This window comes from Orussus abietinus, unplaced genomic scaffold (genome assembly GCF_000612105.2).
Source record: "Orussus abietinus isolate OABI.00-Male unplaced genomic scaffold, Oabi_2.0 scaffold35, whole genome shotgun sequence".
NCBI classification, from domain to species: domain Eukaryota; kingdom Metazoa; phylum Arthropoda; class Insecta; order Hymenoptera; family Orussidae; genus Orussus; species Orussus abietinus.
In genome coordinates this window covers 832,337-856,373 of record NW_019394237.1, presented here as the reverse complement: position 1 = coordinate 856,373, position 24,037 = coordinate 832,337, and the positions used below count along the sequence as shown (strand labels likewise).

The 24,037-nt window shown below is 54.5% G+C and overlaps 1 protein-coding gene across 2 annotated transcripts in view; it reads left to right on the top strand.

Moving 5' to 3' along the window:
• The window catches only part of LOC105695035 (low-density lipoprotein receptor-related protein 2), a 44,479-nt gene that overhangs the window by 18,898 nt on the left and 1,544 nt on the right, over nt 1-24,037 (top strand). Inside the window, exons 2-20 of one of the 2 annotated variants that reach the window (XR_001103578.2) lie at nt 4,790-4,906; nt 5,606-5,737; nt 8,054-8,305; nt 8,614-8,868; nt 8,946-9,062; nt 9,175-16,362; nt 16,656-17,285; nt 17,369-17,764; nt 17,855-18,422; nt 18,498-18,741; nt 18,833-19,440; nt 19,503-19,795; nt 19,871-20,388; nt 20,471-20,708; nt 20,786-21,040; nt 21,117-21,623; nt 21,703-22,672; nt 22,745-22,844; nt 22,920-23,364. Coding sequence is in view for 1 of the 2 variants with exons in the window: in XM_012416255.2 (XP_012271678.1) it covers nt 4,790-4,906; nt 5,606-5,737; nt 8,054-8,305; nt 8,614-8,868; nt 8,946-9,062; nt 9,175-16,362; nt 16,656-17,285; nt 17,369-17,764; nt 17,855-18,422; nt 18,498-18,741; nt 18,833-19,440; nt 19,503-19,795; nt 19,871-20,388; nt 20,471-20,708; nt 20,786-21,040; nt 21,117-21,623; nt 21,703-22,672; nt 22,745-22,844; nt 22,920-23,195 (13,664 nt within the window). In the remaining variant the exon portion in view is untranslated. Of the gene's footprint in view, nt 1-4,789; nt 4,907-5,605; nt 5,738-8,053; nt 8,306-8,613; nt 8,869-8,945; nt 9,063-9,174; nt 16,363-16,655; nt 17,286-17,368; nt 17,765-17,854; nt 18,423-18,497; nt 18,742-18,832; nt 19,441-19,502; nt 19,796-19,870; nt 20,389-20,470; nt 20,709-20,785; nt 21,041-21,116; nt 21,624-21,702; nt 22,673-22,744; nt 22,845-22,919; nt 23,824-24,037 lie in introns of those variants that run through there. The other variant, XM_012416255.2, reaches the window with a different exon arrangement.

Sequence of the window (24,037 nt, the reverse complement as noted above, 5' to 3'; positions counted from 1 at the left end):
TCGCGTCGCCCGTGGAAAGGAGCACACCGCAAAGCTCTCCTTTTCCAGCCGGCAAATCAGGCCCGACCTAACCTCGCTCGAGATTCCGTTCCCCTCGAGCGGGCGAATCGCCTTGTAGATCGCTCGCGACTCGACCATTTGCGGCCATCTAGGCGAGCGCTCTATTCCCGGGTTATTTATAAATCCCGCTCTCAGGTGGAAGCCGACCGGCTGCGTCGAGACGACGGCCCCCGTATTCTACTTCCCCTTGAATGCCGCCGAGGGCGCCACCGGTCGAGGGATGCGCACTAGTATTAAGTACCTCATCTTACCTGGATTATATAACCGGGGATAGACCTAATGATTAAATTTCCCGCGAATTAAGGTGAAGTGAACCCCCCTCCTCAAATCAGTCGATTAAAGTACAGTACTTTTTTTTTTAAGAATATTAAATAGAACTGTCCAAAACTTTGACACATTACTCGTGAGCACCTGGGAATTATCCTGACACTTTTAAAATTTGAATTTTTTAGAAAACATTTTTTAAAGTAGCTCAGAACCATAATGGTCTTGAGTGGAGATTTAGTTGACACGGAAATCACAGATGACGCAAGGGGTCCCTCTGCAGTCAATTTGGGCCTCAGAAACGATAAATCCAGGGGATCTCTGTAACTTTACTTCGATTTCTTGATAATTATTACACGAAAACGACAGATGGAGTGTGCCATTTATTACAATACTCAACATAATTCAACCTAAGTGTCGATATAAAAACCAACGTCGGCAACGTAGGTATTTAGGAGGGCCTCTTTTACCGGCGTCGATCAAGTTCCTCAACGTGCTTCGTTTCACCTTAATGAGAATTAAATACGATTGAAATGTTATTTTTTTCCTTTTGTTTAACGTAGGGATTCTTAAATTACCGCTACGGTCTCGGTTATAGTGGCTCGAGTTTAAGCTCTCGAGGATTTGTAAAACAGTATCCCCGAGTCGAGTTTCGGCTCGACTCGGGAAAGAAAAAACTCGCGCCGACTGGAATCCCTTAAGGGCCCGCCGACGAAGAAAAGGGCCTCCACCCTGGTATACCCGGGACTCTCTCCTTCTTTCTCCGCCTCTCCCTTTCTTCCTCTCTTCCTCTGGACGCGCCTGCGCGTGTGTCGGTGCGCCGCGGAGTGGCGCGCGCGGCCGGGAGAGGGCGGAGAGAGGGGGGCGTCTCTCTTCGGTGAGTGCAGCGTTCGTGCCAGCCGGCGCGGCCTGGTACCGGCGGAACGTAGAACCGCGTAGGCACGCACAAGGGAGATGCGAGTCTCTTTGCGTACTCGGTAGGACTGTTTTCACGTCGAGAAAAGGAAAGATTAAGAGAAATACTCCGGTACATTTGATCGAAATAGCGGAAATTCATTTTTCATTAATTTGTCATTTCCTTCATTTTTTATTTCATTAATTTTACATTTCATTAATTTTACATTTCATTGATTTTACATTTCATTGATTTTACATTTCATTGATTTTACATTTCATTGATTTTACATTTCATTGATTTTACATTTCATTGATTTTACATTTCATTAATTTTACATTTCATTAATTTTACATTTCATTAATTTTACATTTCATTCATTTTACATTTCATTCATTTTACATTTCATTCATTTTACATTTCATTCATTTTACATTTCATTCATTTTACATTGCATTCATTTTACATTTCATTCATTTATCATTTCATTTGTTTTTAATTTAATTCATTTTTTCCGTTAAACATGGCGAACCATTCGACTAAACTCATTTACTTAAGAGAATGAGTTGAATTTACAGTGTTTCTTTTTTTTTATTTAAAGTACGCCTTCATCCTAACAAAATGGCACACTGAGAAAAAGATTGGTTTACCGAGATATGTATCGTTGTCTGAATTGTTATAATTGCAAGAAACAATTGTTTGCCGGAGGCGAAACATGATATCCTCGATTTAAATGAATTTACTTCGCTCTTTCTGATATTTATTGTTTCGAAGTATTTCATTTGGTAGAGAGTTTCGTTGCAGCAATGGATAATTCTTCGAGTTAAGCAAGTGTTGTTTTTTTTTCCCCTTTAATTTTAAGGCGCCATGTTTGAAAACGTCTCTTTCTTGGGTAATTTTCTGATTTCTATCTCGGGAGCGATCTGCCGCGGTAATCACGGTAAAGAAGATTTATCTAAATACCAACATTGCTGACATTGGTTTTTATATCGACAGATGTGTCGAATTGAATTGGGTATTGTACTAAATGGCGTACTCCACCTGTCGTTTCCTTACAATAATTACAAATAAATCGAAGTAAAACTCCATAAATCCTCTGGATTCACGCTTTCCGAGGCCCTAACTGACTGCAGAGGGACCCCCTGCGCCATCTGTGACTTCCATGTCAACTAAACTTTCACTCCGAGACCTCGCATTACCATCGTTTTGACACAGAAGGGCATAAGACACTCCTTTAGCCTTTATCCCCTTCAAATACCAGTTTATCCATTACCAGCGTGTTCTAAATTGCCGTACAATTGTCCTGACCCTTTCGTCTCTCATATCAGAGCCTTCAATAATTGCACATCGATCGAAGTACCAGAGCTCGACGCCATTTTGGTTCTGATCTGGATCTAAGTTGAGACATTCTTTTTTTTTTTCAAAAATTCAAATTTCGAACGTGTCAGGACAATTCCTTGATGATCAGGAGTGACTTGTAGACGTTTCGGACAGTTTGATCCAATACCCTTAAAAGAAAAGAACAGTGTTTCATTAGAATCAATTGATTTGAGTGGGGGTTTTACTCCACCTTAACGACTGTTGGCCATGAAATAATTGACAATCGACCCAGTGCTGCTAACGGTATACTGCCGCGCAGGCGCAGGAAAAACTATAATGCGTGTACTCTTACTCGTCGCGCATTCCTGCCCTGCTTTACTTTAGACGAGCGAGCGAGCGAGCGGTGTCAAGGGGAGCGGGTAATTAGACGAACGAGCGACCGGAGTTTAATCGAGCCAGGGTGAACGTTAGGAAAACGGTCCTCCAGGTGGCACTGTCCGTCATTTGCGTGGCGGTCGTTGATCTCTGAACTTGAGTCTCGGCCGCCGAGCGGTCATCCTCTTGCGCAGGCTGTCCAAGATGGCGGCGCCTCGCCTAGAGGAAACCGAGGCGATCCTAGGGCCGAATTCGTAAGTTTGTTCTCGTTCTCCACACTTTCTACCTTAGAGGGTAACGAGGGTGCTACACTTTTCTTGAAAGGTGCAGAAGGTGTAGATACAGTTTCGTCGACGTCCCGAACGCCAGAAAGCTCAAGAAAGTACAAGATGGCCGATTTAGCGGGACAGTATGCAATTTTGGAGCTGTTCGAATCGGATGATGATGAAGATGAAGATGTAATGCTTCCTTCGTTACATCTTCTAGCAAATGATGACGATAGTGATAATATATGATGCAGTAATACATAATAATTGTAAATAAATAAATTGCAAAGGAATACATCATTTGTAATAAACAATGATTGTACAATTGTTCAAAGATTACGTACAAAATTGAAACGCTAAATCGTTCTATACCCGAAGAAAGTACATTGATCATTATTTCTATTTATATTATGTGGAGATCTTGTAACAAACATTGTATTTTCCTGTTTGTTGGTCTTTTCAATTTTGAAATTTGCCGCCGAATTCACGGCCTACGTTTTTATAACATCTTGCACTAGCTCGGGATCGAGGGTAGAAAGTGTGGAGGAAGTGTACCCTCGGGGTAGATGCCCAAGACAAACAGCGACGTCTTCTTCACTTCCCCCAAAACGAACGCCAAACTTTTCGTAAAAGTGTAGAAAGTGTAGGTAAAACGAAGAAATCTCGGGTGTCGATTTCTGGGACCCTCGGACCCGTAAAAAGACGGTACAGTTACACGGAGTGACTGGGCTCTCTCGACTCGAGGTTACGTAGGTGTTTACACGGTCTGGCGTGCGCTCTTTTGTCCAGGGTGACAATAAATCGAACGTGGACGGCGCATTTGCCGAGCCGATGCGTCATCGCTCACTTTGTAAAGGGCGTTTCGCCGTCTAACTTCATATATAAGGAGAGTTCAACTCCTTGGCGATCGGGAGATCAAATGGGGTGAAATTTTAAAAATGCCTATAAACAAATTTTTAAAATATTGAAATTCCATGAGTTACAGGACCTTCCTTATAGTCTCCATATTCGCATTGTGAAGTTTGACATAATTCGGTAAACCCAATTCGGAGAAATGTTTAATAAACGAAACCTCTTCGACGCCATTTTCATATTTTCATATTCTAAATTTATAATATATATTTGAAAATATGTTACAAAATTAGTATACCATGTCTGAATGAAACTTTCTAGAAAAATGTTATAAAGTAATCATTTTTTTTTTTAACAATGCACGTTTTACGCCCCGTTGGGCCGATTAATCGACGGCCCATTATGGTTAGATTTTTCCTCTCTTCTGTATTCTTTTTTACTTTTTATCTCTCCCGTGAAACTTAATCCTGGAAAGTCGGTACAATTAAATATCATTATTGGCCCGGCCGGGAATTTCGTCTCGGCCGATCTACCCCGGAAACGCCGGGCCGAGAATTCGTTTCCCGGCTCGAAACGGTCGGTAAGGAAGGAACCCGCGGTTTATTAACCCGGTTAATCGAGGGAAGCAATGCCCGCGGATATTCCGGAAACCAGTCGGGATTGGCCCCGAGGATGATGGGGACCGAGGTGACCCGGTGCATCGGCGAACCTTTCACCTATCACGCCGCTGATTGCGAACTTCTCGGAATTGTTCCAGGAATCGAATGCCCCCTGGGAATGTTCCGATGCCCGGAGGGCAAGTGCATCCCGGCGTCTTGGGTCTGCAATTACCAGAGGGACTGCGATAACGCCGAAGATGAGTTCCAGTCCTGTCGTGAGTATATCGATTATGCGTAGGTTGGATTTATTCATCTCCTTTATCTTCGCCGACACCCCGGAAACAGAAATGTCATTAGCACTAGGTTTACGGTCGTTTCTTATATACCTATTTCTACGAGCACCCGTCAAATTGACGGGTAAACGAAAAGACGCATTTTCTTTAAAAAATCGATTTATTCAAATTAAGTCTGTATTAAACAACCCTAGGCTTTACGTTTAAATAAATGATTAATAAGTAAAAAGTCCTTTTTTAAAAATTATCACGGAAATTATTGGAATGCTCGTCCTCTCATCCTCGGAGTCGGAACTAGAAAGAATGCGCATCCTTTTCTTGCTACGACACCCTTTCAAGTAGTTTTCCTCTTCACTATTCGAAGATCATTCTATTTCTTCACTTTCAATGCAAACTTTCACTCTCATCTTCGCCTTACACTCCCTGCAACGAAGCAAATATATATGGATTGTTTATGAAATTAGCTAGTCCGTCAATTTGACTGGTTTCGTAGAGATAGGTATACTACATACAGATTTTAATAATTAGAAGGCTTAGGAAAAAATAATTGCGTACAAATTCTTTGGATGAAATAATTAATTTACGATACAAAAATGGTTAAAATTAATGCTATAATGAAGCATTTCTTTAATTGCGTGAAAATTATACTTCCTCGCTCTATTCATCCGATTACCTTTTCAGCTCCTCCGGACTGCGACGTGGGCCAGATTACCTGCAGCCAGTACATCTTCAACAAGACGTACTGCATACCGCCTCATCAGAGATGCGACATGAAGGTCGATTGCGTCGACGGGACCGACGAGGCAGGCTGCAGTGAGTGTCTGACCATAAATAATGCGGCTATCTATAAACGGAGTCGTTTTTGCATCTCTAGAGGGTCCCGGGAATAGAAATCGCCTGAGGAAATTTTTTTCCCTAAGAAGTTAATTTCTTTTATTTTTTTTTTAATTTTATTAACGCATTCACGACCGCTGACGTGAATTCACGTCATTTTAAATTCTATTCTTCATTGCCGCTGACGTGAATTCACGTCATTTTAAATTCTATTCTTCATTGCCGCTGACGTGAATTCACGTCATTTTAAATTCTATTCTTCATTGCCGCTGACGTGAATTCACGTCATTTTAAATTCTATTCTTCATTGCCGCTGACGTGAATTCACGTCATTTGAAATTTTATCCCTGATTGCCGCTGACGTGAATTCACGTCCATGACGATACACGATAGAAGTTTGCGGCAACCAGTTTAAGAATTTCATTATTTTCCCCGGTACTCGGTATTTGATACGGATAAAATTTGCCGATCGCGAAGGTGTTAAGAGAACGTAGAAACTCTTGGCTCGCCACGTGGTCGGAAAATGGCGGGACCGTACGCGACTCCACGTAAAGCGGCCGCACGCGCTCGGTCACGGGTTGGAAATCGGTCGTAGAGGGTGGACGGTACGTGCCGGTACGTACCGGTACCGGCTACGTGTTCGCGACCGGTCGGTAAAGGCGAACTCCTACGACCGATCGCTGCCGAGGCTTCAAGGTTGTCCCCCTGATGAGGAAATCGGCTCTTCTCGCGCGAGCGATCCTCGATCTTTCCTGTCGGCCTTGGTTTCCTTTCCTTTTTTCCCCTCTCCACCCTCGGGCGCGTTATCGGGAGTTAAGGTGAAGTGAAACCCCCTTCTAATCAGTCTATTTCTATTAATAAAACACGTTTTTTCTTTGAAGGGTATTGGATAGAACTGTCCGAAACGTTGACACGTGACTGGTGATCATGAAAGAATTTCCAGAAAGTCGAACTTTTCATTGATCGCGATACGCGATTGCATTCGATCTGCATCGATCGGAAGGGTACAGTGGGCGAGGTTAACGCTATCGGTACTCTACCCTCCGGAGTACAGTAGGAGGCAATCACGAGCGCACGGAGGAGGTCCTTCGAATTCCTCGATCCTTTTCTTTTTTTTTTTCTGGATCATTCGCGTCAACGAGAGGCTCTTTTAGATGGACCAGGGGGTCGCAAAACGGATCTTGCGACGGAGGAAAAGACGATACCTAGGTCTTGGACTCGGTCTCGTCACGCCGCTTTGGCCCCGGGGGAAAAAAAAAAAGAAATTCCCCAGGAACAATAAAGGCGGCCGAGCGTGATTACGCAACCTTTTATTAAAGATCGAGAATTTCAGTGCCTTTTTGCAGCGCCGACGAGACGATTGTCTCCGGATTAAAGTCCCCGCGATACGCCCACGCGGGTACTCGATTGGAATCGTTTTCCCGTTCGGTTCTCCCTTTCTCCATTTTTCCCGTTTCTCCGACCCATTCTTTCTTTTTATATATATATTCCTTTTCTTTTTTTTTTTGTTGTTATCATTCATCCGGTACCGCTTCTTCCCCCGAAGCCGCAAACAATCGGCCCATTGTCGGGTTACGAGGCAATTACTCCGGGTTTCCGGGTTACTTCCCCTTTTTCCTCGGCCTTTTTACGGACCGTGACGGTTCTGCGTGTGTGGCGCCTCTGGCGGCGGTGACGGGTAGTTTCTTTCTCCTTTCTTTCCCTCCCGGGTTTCGCGCACCTTCGGCCCTGGATCTCTAGATCCGTCTGTCGCGCCTTCCCCGGGATGATCGACGTCGATCCCGCGATCTAAAGGACGAAAGATGCGACTTGGATCTCCGCCTCTGGCGGCGATGATGGGTACTTTCTTTCTTTCCCCCCGGGTCTCTCGCACCTCGGCCCTGGATCTCTAGATCCATCTGTCGCGCCTTCCCCGGAAAGATCGACGTCGATCCCGCGATCTTATTAACCAAAGATGCGACTCGGATCTCCGCCTCTGACGGCGGTGATGGGTAGTTTCTTTCTCCTTTCTTTTCCCTCCGGGTTTCTCGCACCTTCGGCCCTGGATCTCTAGATCCATCTGTCGCGCCTTCCCCGGGAAGATCGACGTCGATCCCGCGATCTAAAGGACGAAAGATGCGACTTGGATCTCCGCCTCTGGCGGCGGTGATGGGTACTTTCTTTCTCCTTTCTTTCCCCCCGGGTATCTCGCACCTCGGCCCTGGATCTCTAGATCCATCTGCCGCGCCTTCCCCGGAAGGATCGACGTCGATCCCGCGATCTAATTAACCAAAGATGCGACTCGGATCTCCTCAGGTTACAGGAAGTGCCAACGAGACGACTTCAGGTGCGGCGGCACCACCCCGGAGCTCTGTTTGCCGAAGGAGAAGAGGTGCGACGGGTACCTGGACTGCAGGAACGGCAAGGACGAGGAGAAGTGCGTCACCCTTTACCCCCCCTGCAGGTTAGACCAGTTCAGGTGCAACGTCACCAAGAGATGCGTCGAGCAGAGTGCCAGGTGCAACCACAAGGACGACTGCGGGGACAATAGCGACGAGGAGCACTGCAGTGAGTGCCAGACTAAGAAAAAAAATAAATAAATAAAAATGTCACTTAACCGAAGCAAATATATATCCTTGCCTGAATCATGGATAACTGCGAGAAACATTTTTTTCCTTACAAAGAAAAATGATATCCTCAATTTAAGTGCATTTCCTTGGAGGTAGTGGATCGAAGCATTTTCCTGCAACGACGCATGGTTTTTTTGAGGCATCCAATTTTATTTATTCTTTTTTCTCTCGGTGCAGGACTTCGAGAGAAATTATTTCAACTTTCGAGAGGTCCTGCTTGAATATCCTTACGTCCTTATTTTCCAGGCTTTCCGCCGTGCACCAGCGACCAGTTCCGCTGCGCCAACGCACTCTGCATCCCGGTGGGGTACCAGTGCGACGGGTACAAGGACTGCGACGACGGGTCCGACGAGAAGTCCTGCACGGCGACGGTGTGTCCTGGGAATAAATTCATGTGTCCGCAAGGAGCGCCCGGAGGGAAGCCGCTCTGCATAAATCGGTCCCAGCTCTGCGACGGCAAGGAGGACTGCGAGGACAGCGCCGACGAGGAGGCCGCTTGCTGTAAGGACTCGTACAGGGGAGGAGCCTGTCCAAGGACCTGGTAAAGGAAGTCGAGTAATCTGCCTTTTAACTTCCAGCCTCGGATATGTGCCCGCTGCTGAGCTGCCAGTACAACTGCCAGTCCTCCCCTGCAGGAGGGGTGTGCATCTGCCCCGAGGGCCAGGTCCTCGCCAACGACACCAGGACGTGTACAGGTAAGGGGAGGAAAGGTCCTCGAGAGTGGTGCGGGACTTCGGAGTAAAGAGAGTTCATTGTTGTAATATACGTAAGAAAGAGTACGTTGGAAGTAAAGAGGGAACTCTTCAGACAGGAACGAGTGCGCCGAGTGGGGCTTCTGCGAGCAGCTCTGCACGAACACCGAAGGCTCCTACGACTGCAGCTGCGCCCCAGGATACGTGCTGCACGGGGACAACAAGTGTCGGGCCCAGAACGGGAGCCTGGAACTGCTGGTGGCCCAGGAACGAGCGATCTGGCGGATGGGAGCCACCGGCGGGGACCAGAAGCTGGTGGCCAATACTACCGGGGCCAGCGGCGTCGATTTCCTCTACTCCAAGAACCTCCTCTTCTGGAGCGATCTCAAGACCCACAAGGTCCTCTCGCAGCCCCTGAACGAGAATCCGGACAACGCGGTCAACATGGATATCTACTTACCGGGGTCCTGGTCGCCGGTCGCCCTGGCGGTCGACTGGGTCGGCGAGAAGCTCTACGTGGTCGACTCGATCGTCCAGAAGATCGACGTCTTCGAGCTGGACGGCCGTTTCCACGGGGTGGCCCTAGGCTCCAACCTGACGAGCCCCAACGACATCGCCTTGGACCCCACCGTGGGTATCATGTTCATCGCCGACAGCAAACAGGTCCTTAGAGCCAACATGGACGGCACGTCCTCCTTCCCCGTCGTCTCCGAGGCGGCCTACAAGGTGTCCGGGGTCGCCGCCGACATCATCGCCAAGAGGATCTTCTGGTGCGACTCCCAGTTGGATTATATAGAGACCGCGGACTACATGGGTCGCGGGAGGACGATGATCATCCGCGGCTCCCACGTCCCGTCCCCGGTGAGGCTCACCCTCTTCGAGAACAGGATCTACTGGACCGACAATACGAAGCAGGCGGTGACGAGCGTGGACAAGACTCAGGGGGTGTACTCCATCCAGACCATCTTCAAGACCAGCGACGCCAAGGCCATCAAGGCCCTCCACGCCCTGGCCCAGCCCCCGGTGTCGAACCCCTGCGGGAACAACAACGGAGGGTGTCAGCACATGTGCATCGTCACCGCGGCAGGTGGGAGGGAATCCGGACTGGCCTACAGGTGCGCCTGCGACATCGGCTGGCGACTCTCGGCCGACCTCAGGTTCTGCAACCTGGTCGAGGAGTTCCTCATGTATTCCCAGCAGAGGTTCATCAAGGGCCGGGTCCTGGACCCGGTGATGGAGGGCTTCAGCGACGCCATCCTGCCCGTCGTCTCGAGGAGGGCCCGATTCGTGGGCCTCGACTACGACGCCCATGATCAGTACATCTACTACAGCGACGTTCTCCAGGACGTCATCTACAGGGTCCATCAGAACGGCACCGGCAGGGAGATCGTCCTGGCCAGCCAGAACGAGGGCGTGGAGGGACTGGCCGTCGACTGGGCCGCGAAGAACCTCTACTACATCGACTCGAGGAAGGGTACCCTGAACGTCCTCAGCACCAGGAACGTCACCTACCGCAGGACCTTGCTGAAGAACCTGAAGAGACCGCGCGCCATCGTGGTCCACCCGAACCACGGGTTCATCTTCTTCTCCGAGTGGGACCGACCGGCGAACATCAGTAGGGCCCACGCGGACGGGTCCAACCTGATGGTCTTCAAGAACCTCACCCTGGGCTGGCCCAACGGCCTCGCGATAGACTTCACCAAAGACAGACTGTATTGGTGCGACGCCCTTCTGGACCACGTGGAGCACTCCAACCTGGACGGGAGCGACGTCAGGACCGTCAACTCCAGGCTCATCAGGCATCCCTTCTCCATAGCGATCCACAAGCAGTGGATGTACATCACGGATTGGCGACTGGACGCCATAATCAGGCTCCACAAGGAAACCGGCGAGCAGGAGGCCATCCTGGTCCGGGAACCGGCTACGAATCGACTCTACGGGGTGAAGGTGTTCAGTCGCGACGTCCAGAGCCCTAGTGCGGGCCATCCCTGTCAGATAAACAACGGAGGCTGCGAGAAACTCTGTTTCGCCGTCCCCACGAACAACAGCGAGCACCCGACCAGGTTGACCAGCGTCTGCGGGTGTCCTTACGGGGAGAGGCTGAGGAGCGACGCTCGCACCTGCACGGCCGACCCCGAGGCCGAGCCTCCACTTCAGGCCTGCCCCAACAGCTGGGACTTCACCTGCGCGAACCAACGCTGCGTCCCCCAGTCCTGGGTCTGCGACGGCGACGACGACTGCCTGGACAAGAGCGACGAGATGCAGAACTGCACCAAGCCCACCTGCGGGCCCAACGAGTTCCAGTGCCAGAACGGCAGGTGCGTGCCCCTCAGCTTCAGGTGCGACTCCGGGAACGACTGCGGGGACTACAGCGACGAGATGGCCTGCCCGAACGTGACCTGCAGCGCGAATCAGTTCACCTGCGAGAACAACCGGTGCATCCCGGCGACCTGGAAGTGCGACTTGGAGAACGACTGCGGGGACAGCTCGGACGAAGGTGCCTTCTGCGCTGCCAAGACCTGCTCCTACTTCCAGTTCACCTGCCCCAGGTCGGGCCACTGCATCCCCCAGTCCTGGGTCTGCGACGGGGACAACGACTGCTTCGACCAGCAGGACGAGATGGACTGTCCGCCCGTCACCTGCCTCAGCACCCAGTTCACCTGCGCCGACCAGAAGATGTGCGTCCTCGAGTCCTACAAGTGCGACGGGATCTCCGACTGCAACGACGGCAGCGACGAGCTCGGCTGTCCTTCTCTAGCCCCAGATCAGTGTAATCCTGAGAAGCAGTTCCAGTGCGCCAGCTCCGTCATCTGCATCCCTCGCAGCTGGTACTGCGACGGGACCGTCGACTGCCAGGACAAGTCGGACGAGCCAGACACCTGTCGGCAGTCCGAGTGCCAGCCCGGGTATCATCGGTGCCAGAACGGTAAGTGTGTCTTCAAGGCCTACATCTGCGACGGCAAGGACGACTGCGGGGACGGCTCCGACGAGGACACCCGACTCCATGCCTGCGGACCCCCCGAGTTCAAGTGCGAGTCCCACGAGTGGAAGTGCCCCAATGTGACGAATCGCTGCGTCAACGTCACCAGCGTCTGCGACGGCAAGCCGGACTGCCCCAACGGCGCCGACGAGGGCATCGGATGCGACCTTGCCGAGTGCCGGTTGCAGGGAGGATTCTGCAGCAACGGCTGCCTGCAGACCCCCCTCGGAGCCCAGTGCACCTGCCCCATCGGTGAAGAACTGGGCCCCGATGAATTCACCTGCCAGGACCTGAACGAGTGCGACCCTCCCGGTCGGTGCTCCCAGATCTGCGTCAACACCAAGGGCAGCTACTTCTGCAACTGCGTGGACGGCTACGTCCTAGAGAGGGACCGGCACACCTGCAAGGCCTTCAACCAGAGTGCGGCTTTCCTCATCATCTCCAACAGGCACACCATCCTGGTGGCTGATCTGAAGGACCAGGCTCTGGAGAGGGTCCCGATCAACGTGGAGAACGTGGTCGCTACCGCGAGTAACATGCACACCGGCACGATCTTCTGGTCGGACATGAAGCTGAAGAAGATCTCCAGGCTGGACAGGGGCAGCGACCCCCAGGACGTCATCTCCACTGGACTCGATCTCGTCGAAGGCCTGGCCTACGACTGGATTGGGCAGAACCTCTACTGGCTGGATTCTAAGCTCAACACCATCGAGGTCGCCAAGGAGACCGGGACCAACAGGATGGTCCTCGTCAAGGAGAACATCACTCAGCCCAGGGGCATGTGCCTGGACCCCAGCCCTGGCGCCAGGTGGCTCTTCTGGACCGACTGGGGCGAGAACCCCCGCATCGAGAGGATCGGCATGGACGGGACCAATCGGTCCGTCATCGTCAACACCAAGATCTACTGGCCCAACGGCCTGGCCCTCGACATCGCCACGAAGAGGATCTACTTCGCCGACAGCAAGCTGGACTTCATCGACACCTGTCTCTACGACGGCACCGGGAGGCAGCAGGTGCTGGGAGGGTCCCACTATTTGTTGCATCCCCACTCGCTGACCCTCTTCGAGGACACCATGTACTGGACCGACCGGCAGCTCAACAGGGTGCTCTCGGCCCACAAGTTCATGGGGTCGAACCAGACGGTGGTGTCGCACCTGATCTCCCAGCCCCTGTCGATCCACGTCCACCACCCGGTCCTGCAGCCCATTACCCCGAATCCTTGCGCCAACGCCACCTGCGCCCACCTGTGTCTACTCTCTCCCAGCAGCTCCACCGGCTACACCTGCAGGTGTCAGGTAGGCTTCAGGCTGCAGCCGGACGGTCGCTGTACCGAGGAGGAGACCCCCTACCTGATGATCCTACGCGGATCCCAGATCGTCGACGTCTCCCTCGTCGCCGGCGACTCCAAGACGGGATACATCACCCCCGTGGTCGGGGTCGAGGGCGGCAAGTTCATCGACTACGACCGCAGGGATCGCGTCATTTACTGGCTACAGGGTAAGGACGGCGACGACGAGAACGGCACCATCTACACGATTCCCTACGGCGGAGGAAACCGCACCGAGTTCCCCAATCCTGGGGGAGACAGCGGTATCGTCGGGTCCCCGTCCACCATGGCGCTCGACTGGCTCGGCAGGAACCTCTTCATCGGGAATCGCTTTGCCTCGAACATCGAGGCGATCAAGATCGACGGGAAGAACCGATACAGGACCATCGTCCTGGCCAACGACGGGAACAGGACCTCGGTGGCCAAGCCTAGGTCCATGTGCGTGGACCCGCTCGAGGGCCACGTCTTCTGGGTGGACGACGGCGACTTCGGGGTGCCCATGAAGATCGGCCGAGTCAACATGGACGGTACCAACCCCCTGGTCCTGGTGGAGAACGCCACTAGGCTCGAGGCCATCGCCATCGACATCCCGACGAGGACCATCTACTTCAGCCAGCAGCACCCCACCTTCGTCAAGGCCATGTCTACGGACGGCGGGAACGTCAGGACCATCTTGTCGGCGGTGAACAATATCGCCCTGCCGAAGGCCTTGGCCGTTCACGAGTCCAGGTTGTACTACCTGGACCCGCTCTACGACAAGGTGGAGAAGGTGGACCTACCGGGCGGGAACAATCCGCAGACAATCATCCAGAACGACTCCGAGCTGAGGACCCTGACCATCTACAAGAAGAGGGCCACCGGGACCCATCCCTGTCTGGTCAGCAACGGAGGCTGCGAGCAGATCTGCCTGCCCTCTTCAGGGGGCACCAGGGTATGCGCCTGTGGCCTGGAGTACCGCAAGGTCGACGAGACCAGGTGCGAGCCCTTCAAGACCTTCGCCGTGGTGACCCAGCTGGACGTGGCTCGGGGATACAGCTTGAAGGACGCGAAAGAGGCCATGGTCCCCATAGCAGGGGTCGGGCATCACATCCTACACGTAGACGTCCACTACGCGGCCAACTGGATCTACTGGGTGGAGTTCAACCGCGGGATCTGGAACGGCATCTTCAGGGTCAGACCGAATGGCACGGAGATGCAACAGGTGATCAAGGAGGGCATAGGCTCCAACGGCATCCGGGGCCTGACCATCGACTGGATCGCCGGGAACCTGTACTTTGCGAACGTCTTCCCCCACGACAACTACGTCGAGGTCTGCTGGCTGGACGGGTCCAACCGGAAGGTGCTGGTGAAGACCACGACGGACTCGCCCAGGGAGCTGGCCGTCAACCCCATCAAGAGGATCCTGTACTGGATAGACTATGGACAGTACCCCAGGATAGGCAAGGCGAATCTGGACGGCAGCAACTGGACCGAGATCGTCACCACCGGGATTAGCACTCCTCGGGACCTGACCATCGATCCCATGACCCACGACGTTTACTGGGTCGACTCCACCCTGGACACCATCCAAAAGGTCTCGTTCACTGGGAGCAATCAACAGGTGATCAGGCGGAACCTGCCCAACCCCATGGGGGTCGCCATCTACGGCATGGAGGTCTTCTGGGTCGACAGGAACCTGGCGACCGTCTTCAAGGCCAGCAAGCAGCCCAGTCTCGGCGTTCCCACCCTGCCGACCCCGCTCAGGACCAACCTGCAGAAGCTCCGGGACATTGCCATCTTCGACGAGAGCAGCCAGCCCATGGACGGCACGAACCCCTGCATCGCGACCCCCAACGGCGGCTGCCAGCAGCTCTGCTTCGCCTTCCCCCCGAGCTATCCCCAGTCCTACAGGTGCGACTGCGCCACCGGGAAGCTGGCGAAGGGCGGCAAGACCTGCGAGACCATCGACGAGTTCCTGGTGTTCGCCACCAGGACCGAGATCCGCGGGATCAACCTCGACCCTCGGGCGACGAACGTCCCGTTCAAGCCCGTGGGGAACCTCACCAACGTCGTCGGGGTGGACTTCGACTACGAGGACAAGAAGCTCCTCTTCACCCAGATCAGACCCTGGGCGAAGATCGCCTGGATGCAGGCGGAGAGCCCCTCCTCGAGCGACATCCACACCCTGATCAGTAAGGGCATCAACCCCGAGGGCATCTCCTACGACTGGACCCAGAAGAAGGTCTACTGGACGGATTCCTCCAACAACAGCATCTACGCGATGAACATCGACGGGTCCGACCTCGTCATGATCGCCAGGGTCGACAGGCCCAGGGCCATCGTCGTCGACCCCTGCAACGGGACCCTGTACTTCACCGACTGGGGCCGCTTCGGGACATCCGGGAAGATCTTCCGCACCACGATGGCCGGCTCCCTGAAGAGGACCATCATCGAGAAGGACCTCTCCCAGCCGAGTGGCCTGGCCATCGACTACGACGACCGGATGCTCTACTGGACCGACGCCGTCAGGGAGAAGATCGAGAGGTCCGACCTGGACGGCAAAAATCGACAGGTCCTGGTCTCCGCCACCATCTACCCCTTCGCCATCACCGTCTTCAGGGAGCACATCTACTGGACGGATCTCCAGCTTAGGGGCGTCTATCGCGCCGAGAAGCACACCGGCGCCGACAAGGTCGAGCTCGTCAAGAGGCTCGAGGACTCCCCCAGGGATCTCCACGTCTATTCACCTGCCAGGCAGCTCTGCAAGGTGAACCCTTGCAACATCAACAAGGGTGGCTGCGACCAGTCCTGCCATCCTGGGATAAATGGATCAGCCGAGTGCAAGTGCGACGACGGCAGCAGACTCGTCAACGAGGGCAGGATGTGCGTCCCTAAGAACGTCACCTGCGACGAGAGCAAATTCGCCTGCAGGAACGGCAGGTGTTTGTCCAGGATGTGGGCCTGCGACGGGGACGACGACTGCGGGGACGGCTCCGACGAGGACACGGTTTACTGCTGTAAGGACTAATTCATTTTCTCGCTCGTCGACTTTTTGTTTTCCCGAGCAAGCTTGAGAGGCATTTCATAATGAAAGTCTGAAACTCAGGAAATTTCATTTTTCGAAAAAAAAAAGAAAAATTATTTCTTTGCTCCTTGTCCGGAATAAATACATAATTTTTCTTGAAAAATGAAATCTCGCGAATTTCAGGACCTCCGTGGTTACGTGTCAAGGTTTCATAATTATTTGGTGCTCTCAGGGTGGAGGGGAATTTCATAAATATCTTCCACCTTTTCATGGTGGACTTTTCAGCTCACCACTCGTGCAGCCCGAACGAGTTCAGGTGCAGGAACGGCAGGTGCATCTTCAAGTCGTGGAAGTGCGACCACGAGAACGACTGCCGGGACGGCAGCGACGAGGAGGGCTGCGTGTACCCGCCCTGCGCCGCAGGTGAGTTCACCTGCGCGAACCACAGGTGCATCCCGCAGTCGCAGGTATGCAACGGAGTGAACGACTGCAAGGACAACGCCACCTCGGACGAGACGCACGAGCGGTGTCCCCAGAACACGACCTGCCCCCTGAACCACCTGAAGTGCGAGAAGACGAACATCTGCGTGGAGCCCTACTGGCTGTGCGACGGCGACAACGACTGCGGGGACAACAGCGACGAGAACCCCCTGCACTGCGCCCAGCGCACCTGTCCCCAGAACAGCTTCAGGTGCCCGAACCACAGGTGCATCCCAGCGACCTGGTACTGCGACGGGGACGACGACTGCCTCGACGGAAGCGACGAGCCCCCTGGCTACTGCCAATCGGAGGGCCGCACCTGCTTCGGCGACCTGTTCACCTGCGACAACGGGAACTGCATCCCCAGGATCTACATCTGCGACGGGGACAACGATTGCCTGGACAACTCGGACGAGGACGACCGGCACCAGTGCAGTGAGTGGAATGCGTTAGCTCGTCATCTCCTGGTCCTCCTGGTGGTCCAGAAGGTGATCGGTGGGTCTCTCATTCCTTTTCAGACGACAGGAAGTGCGACGAGGAGACGGAGTTCACCTGCACGGCGAACAAGGTCTGGAACCGGGCGCAGTGCATCCCTAAAAAGTGGCTCTGCGACGGAGACCCCGACTGCGTGGACGGCGCCGACGAGAACGTCACCTTGCACCACTGCCCGGAGCCTACACCTTGTGCGGAGAACCAGTTCACCTGCGACAATGGCCGGTGTCTTAATCGAAACTGGCTCTGCGACCACGACAACGACTGCGGGGACGGCAGCGACGAGGGCAAGTTCTGCAACACCCAGTACAAGAAGTGCACCACCCTGGAGTACACCTGCCAGAACTTCAAGTGCATCAGGAGGCAGTTCCGCTGCGACGGGCAAGATGACTGTGGGGACCGCTCGGACGAAGTCGGGTGTCGTGAGTATTGTTAAGAAAATAGTCTTTTATCGCTAATCGATGGGTGGTGGACGGTCGATCGATGGACACTAATGTCGCCCTTCGATTCAGCTACCAAGGGGAAGAACAATACCTGCGCCCAGCAGGGCGAGTTCATGTGCGCCAGCGGAAGCTGCATCGACCAGAGGCTCGTCTGCAACAAGGAGCCCGACTGCGCCGACGAGAGCGACGAGCCTGCCCACTGCAACGTCGACGAGTGCGCCAGGGTGGAGTTGAACCAGTGCGGGCACTACTGCGTGGATACGCCCACGAGTTACTACTGCGAGTGCAATCCTGGATACAAGCTCCTGGAGGACGGGAAGGCCTGCGCGGACGTCGACGAGTGCATAGAGACTCCCCAGGTGTGCAGCCAGCAGTGCGAGAACACCCCTGGAGGGTTCTACTGCAAGTGCAACGAGAAATGGTACGAGAGGGCCGCCGACGAGCACACCTGCAAACGCAGGGACAACTCCGAGCCATGGCTCATCTTCACCAACAAGTACTACGTCAGGAACATGTCCATCGACGCCACCAGGTATAGCCTGATGCACCAGGACCTGATCAACGTGGTCGCCCTGGACGCCGATTACGCGAACGAGATGCTCTACTTCTGCGACGTCACGGCTAAGACGATATACAGGTACGAGGAGGAAGCGCCAGGTTAATGAACCTGGTGGTAAGAAGGTAGTCGGTACCGAGGTATCCGTTCTTGCAGAGCTCCACTTAACGGAGGCGAGAAGGAGCCCATCATCCGGCACGACAGTCACGGATTGGAGGGCATCGCCATAGATTGGGTCGGTAGGAAGATCTACTGGCTGGATAGGCACTCGAAACACCTGGACGTGGCCGAGCTGGACGGGACCAACCGGAAGACCCTCAAGTCCGAGATCGCGGACCCTAGGGCCATCGTGGTGCATCCCGGCACCGGGTACCTCTACTTTACCTCCTGGCACTTGCAGGTACCCCACTGGATTTCCCAGATTTTCCTCGGGACTTTCAAGGATAAGGAGACTAGATTCTAGGGACTACCTCGTGTTACTTCCTTCCCAGGCGTACATCGGGAAGATGGGGATGGACGGCAGCAACTTCACGACGATCCTGACCTGGGAGGACGACATCGCCTGGCCGAACGCCCTGACGATCGACTACTTCACCGACCGGATCTTCTGGGCGGATGCTCACCTGGATTACATAGCTTTCGCGGACCTGGATGGTCATCATCGTCGCATCGTCCTGTCGGGTCCGAAGGTGCCGCACATCTTCGCCCTGACCGTCTTCGACGACTTCATATACTGGACCGACTGGAACCTGAAGGCGATAAGCAGGGCGGAGAAGTTCTCCGGGGCGCAGTTGAGGCTCCTCAGGAACACCACTCATAGGCCCTACGACATCCACGTGTACCATCCGCTTCGCCAGCTCCCTTACAACAACCCCTGTGCCCAAAACAACGGAGGGTGCTCTCACCTGTGCCTGATCTCTCCCCCTGCCAGCTCCTATCTCCTGGAAGGGTACGGCCAGCCCGGCATCACCTCCTACAAGTGCAAGTGCCCCAACCAGTTCGTCCTGGACAAGGACGGGAAGACCTGCATCGCCAACTGCACCGCTGGCCAGCACCACTGCGGTCCACCTGACGAGAAGTGCATCCCCTGGTTCTGGAAGTGAGTCCTGGTAAATGATTCGGGACCGCGGACTGTCGTTCTATATGTCGGATTTCCCGCAGATGCGACGGCGAGCAGGACTGCAAGGATGGATCCGACGAGCCCATCAGCTGCCACCCTCGCAACTGCAGGCCCGGGGTGTTCCAATGCACCAATGGAAACTGCACGTCCAGTGCCACGGTTTGCGACGGAGCCGACGACTGCGGGGACAGGAGCGACGAGGCCAACTGCTCGGCCGACTGTCCGGAGCTGGAGTTCAAGTGCAAGTCCAACGGCAGGTGCATCCACGACTCGTGGAAGTGCGACGGGGACGCGGACTGCAAGGACGGCAGCGACGAGGACCCCGCGATCTGTCGTGCGTGTACTCTCTCTTCCCGGTTTGACGAAGAGAGGCCCTTCCTCTAGCCATTTTCTTCTTTCTTATCGATAGATAACAGAGAGTGCGACCCCAACACCGAGTTCAAGTGCAAGAACGGCAAGTGCATCCCGAAGCTCTGGATGTGCGACTTCGACAACGACTGCGGGGACGACAGCGACGAGCCCGCCTACATGTGTCGGCAGAAGAACTGCACCACCGGGTGGCAGCGTTGTCCAGGTCACGCGAATTACAGGTGCATCCCGAAATGGCTGTTCTGCGACGGGAAGGACGACTGCAGGGACGGGTCCGACGAACGACCCGAGAGCTGCCCCAAGTGCGACCCTGAGTCCGACTTCAAGTGCGCCAATAATCGCTGCGTCCCGAAACAATGGCTCTGCGACTTTGCCGACGACTGCGGCGATGGGAGCGACGAGGCCGAGGCGATCTGCAAGTCCAAGTACAGGAGCTGCTCCGAGTCGGAGTTCAGGTGCAACAACGGGAAGTGCATCGCCTCGAGGTGGAGGTGCGACATGGAGGACGACTGCGGGGACAACAGCGACGAGATCGAGTGCACGACCTTCGTCTGCATGGTGGGTTCCTATATCCGGGGCTAGGGACGTCGCCGAGGACTCCTCGAAGGAGCTCCTTGTGATCATTCTTCTTCCTTTGCAGTCCTTGTCCTTCCAATGCAGCAGCGGACACTGCATCCCCGAGTACCTGACCTGTGACGGGACGCGGGATTGTCGGGACATGAGCGACGAGGTCGGCTGCTCCCCCAGGTACCCGAACGGGAGGTACTGTCCCGAGTCGAGGTTCCAGTGCGCCAACAACCTCTGCGTCTCCCTCTCGGACAGGTGCGACGGCACCGACGACTGCGGCGACGCCTCCGACGAGACTCTCGCGATGTGCGGTAAGTGGAGGGTCCGGTACCTCGAAGAAGGCGAGGAAGATGAGCGGAAGTAATAAGAAATGTCTTTCTCGTCACAGCGAACTTCGTCTGCGACACCAAGAAGCGGTTCCAGTGCAACAACCACAAGTGCATCGCCCGGTACCAGCTCTGCGACGGCATCGACAACTGCGGGGACGGCTCCGACGAGAACAACATGACGATGTGCGCGACCAGGGTGCGACCTTGCGACATCATCACGGAGTACCAGTGCGCGAATAAGAAGTGCATAGACCGGCACAAGGTCTGCGACTATGCCGACGACTGCGGGGACTCCTCCGACGAGCTGGGCTGCCGTAAGTGGTCCTTGAAGTCGTGGAGGACGTGTCCTGGACGACGAGTCATCGAGGTGTCCCTTTTCTAATCTTTCAGACCCGAACAAGCATTGCGGCGAGGGCAACAAGGGTGGGTGCGCCCACTATTGTCACAACATCACCGAGGGCGGGTACATCTGCGCCTGCTACCCTGGGTACATCATCTCCCAGGACAACCGGAAGCAGTGCGAGGACATCGACGAGTGCAAGACCGGGCAGCACCACTGCTCGCAGCTCTGCGCTAACCTGAACGGCACGTACTCCTGCTCCTGTCGGCAAGGATTCCGTCTGACCGACAACCAGAGCGGCGTCTGCAGGGCCGACGACGAGGACTCCGTGCTGGTCTTCGGGGACGGATCAGAGATCCGAGCCTACAACCTGCACAAACGCGAGGTCACCGACGTCCTGACCCAGGAGAAGAGGGTCCAGTCCATCGACTTCGATCCGAGGGCTGAGTACATATACTGGATCGACTCCTACGACAAGACGATCAAGAGGTCGTACATGATCAACGCGAGGTACGGCGAGGTGAAGAAGGGCTACGCGCAGGATCTGAAGACGAAGTGTAGGTCTCCAGGGTGTTGTATTGAAATTTCATAGGGTAGGAAGTATAGTTAGGTCTCACTATGTACTTGGAATTGCAGCGAAGGCCTGGCCTACCAGTATAGCTGTGGACTGGGTGGCCGAGAACCTGTACTGGACCGAGGTGGACAACTCCGGCGCCCTGCCAAAGGGTCGCATCGTGGTGGCCAAGTCGGACAGCAGGTACAGGAGGAGCCTCATCACCGAGGGCATCGAGACGCCGACGTCGATCGCGGTGGACCCCGAGAAGGGGATGCTGTACTGGGCGAACACTGGAGCGGAGCCGATGATCGAGGCTGCCTGGATGGACGGGATGAGCGACCGGAAGCCGCTCGTCGGCGACAAGATCGCCTCCCCCAGGGCCCTGACCATCGACTACGCCATGGACCACACCATCTACTGGGCGGACGAGAAGCTGAACACCATAGAGTCCATCAGGCCCGATGGCACGAACCGCAGGATCGTTATGTCGAAGGAAAATGCGAAACACCCTGGCTTCCTGGACGTCTTCGAGAGCAGCCTCTACTGGGTGACGATGGAGGGCGAGCTCTATCGGCAGGACAAGTTCGGCAGGGGCGTCAAGGAGCTCCTGATCGAGGACATCTTGACGCAGAGCGACCTGAAGGTGTACCACCCGCTCAGGTACAACACCACCTTGAGGAACCCTTGCTCCGGGTACCCGTGCTCCCACCTCTGCGTCATCAAGCCCAGGGGCTACACCTGTCTGTGCCCCGACAACACGAGGACGAAGCAACCGGGCTTCGTCGGCGAGAGGGTCTGCGACGCCCCGGCCGAGAGGCCCAGGCCCGCACCCAGGGTATGCCCCTGCCAGAACGGGGTCTGCACAGAGGCCAGCGAGGATGAGATGCTCTGCCTCTGTCCCCACAACTTCCAGGGGAGGTACTGCGAGATCGGCCTGGTCGCCGCCAGGGCCGGGGGCTCCACAGCCGCCATCGTGGTGCCGATCGTCGTCGCCATCCTGATGCTCCTCGGCGCCGCGGCGGTCATCTTGGTGCTGAAGAAACGGCCCTTGTAAGCGTTCCTCCTTGTCCTCTTCTCCTGGGAGATTCGGGATCGTGGTTAACCCTTTACCTGATTCTACAGCGGAAAACCCGGAGGTCTAGGGGGATTGACCGGTGCCCAGAGCGTGTCCTTCAGGCAAGGCAGCAACGTGGAGTTCGGAGGATCTTCTAACGAGAGGATGGTAGGCTTCTTCAGGGGTGACCGTCGGAGTCAAGTCTACGTCGGGATACTGACGAAGCGTTCTCCCGGGTTTCAGGAACCGCTGGACGTGGAGTACAACCTGAGCGACGTGAGCAACAAGAACCGCGACTTCAGCAACCCCATGTACGACGCGGTCAACATGGAGACCGGTGGTACCAACGGTACCGGGGCCAGCAGCATTTACGAGGTCCCAGCCGAGGTCAAGCCCTCCAGCGTGCAGCACAAAGAGCCCCCCCAGCTGCACCTGAAGAGGCGCGAGCTCGACCCCACGCCCATCGACCTGGGCAAGGACACCCAGCAGCTGGTCGAGGAGGACAAGTCCGAGTGCTAGGTGGAAAGGAGACCTCGAAGAGCAGCCCGAGTGCGTAGAGACGTTTGGAATCGATTCGAAAGAACCTCGAGGCTCCTTCACCCTGAAGAGGACCCTGAAGAGGACTCTGAAGAGCCGCCTTCCTCTTGCGCGATCCCCCCGAGACTCGGCACGTGGATTCGCTCTCGAGGTAGGCTTTCGAGAAGGTAAACGAAGGTATCTTAGATCTTAACCACTAGGTTCTCGAGTCCTCGAGGAAGAGCCTGCGCGTTTCGATGGGCAGCTAGAATGAGAGCCTCGAAGTTCGACCCTCGGTATGGATTTCGACTATTAATTTAACCCCCGGGACCGGGGTGGAGGGAAATCGCGACCCCTGCCTCCCTGAATTCATTCCCCAGGTGTCAAGGTCTCTCTTCGGCGTTTCCGTCCAATCTCCCTCATTCTTTTTTTTTTTTCTCGCTCGTCTTCCCGGAGAGGCTTCATCGTTCTCCATCATCGATTGGCGGACCACAAGAGATGAGAGAAAAGGGAAATAAAAAAATATAAATAGGAAATAGAGTCGCATGTCCCCCGCGTCCCGTGGGCGTGATCTGTAAGTCTTGTAAATATATAAAGGTAACCGCGAACGGTGGGTTCCCCAAGTGTTGTATGACGTGTACCATAATTATGCAAACACATTCCATTCCCTATCGGCCTCGGGACGGCCCGAGGCGGGCAGTGATAACGCGAGGAAATATTTTTTATTAATATCGCGGAGCAAAGTGTACGTGTGTGTATAGAAGATATATATATATATATATATAAAGTTATATATGTATATGGTCGCGGGCCCCGCGCGACTCCCGGGACCAGTTTTATAAGTA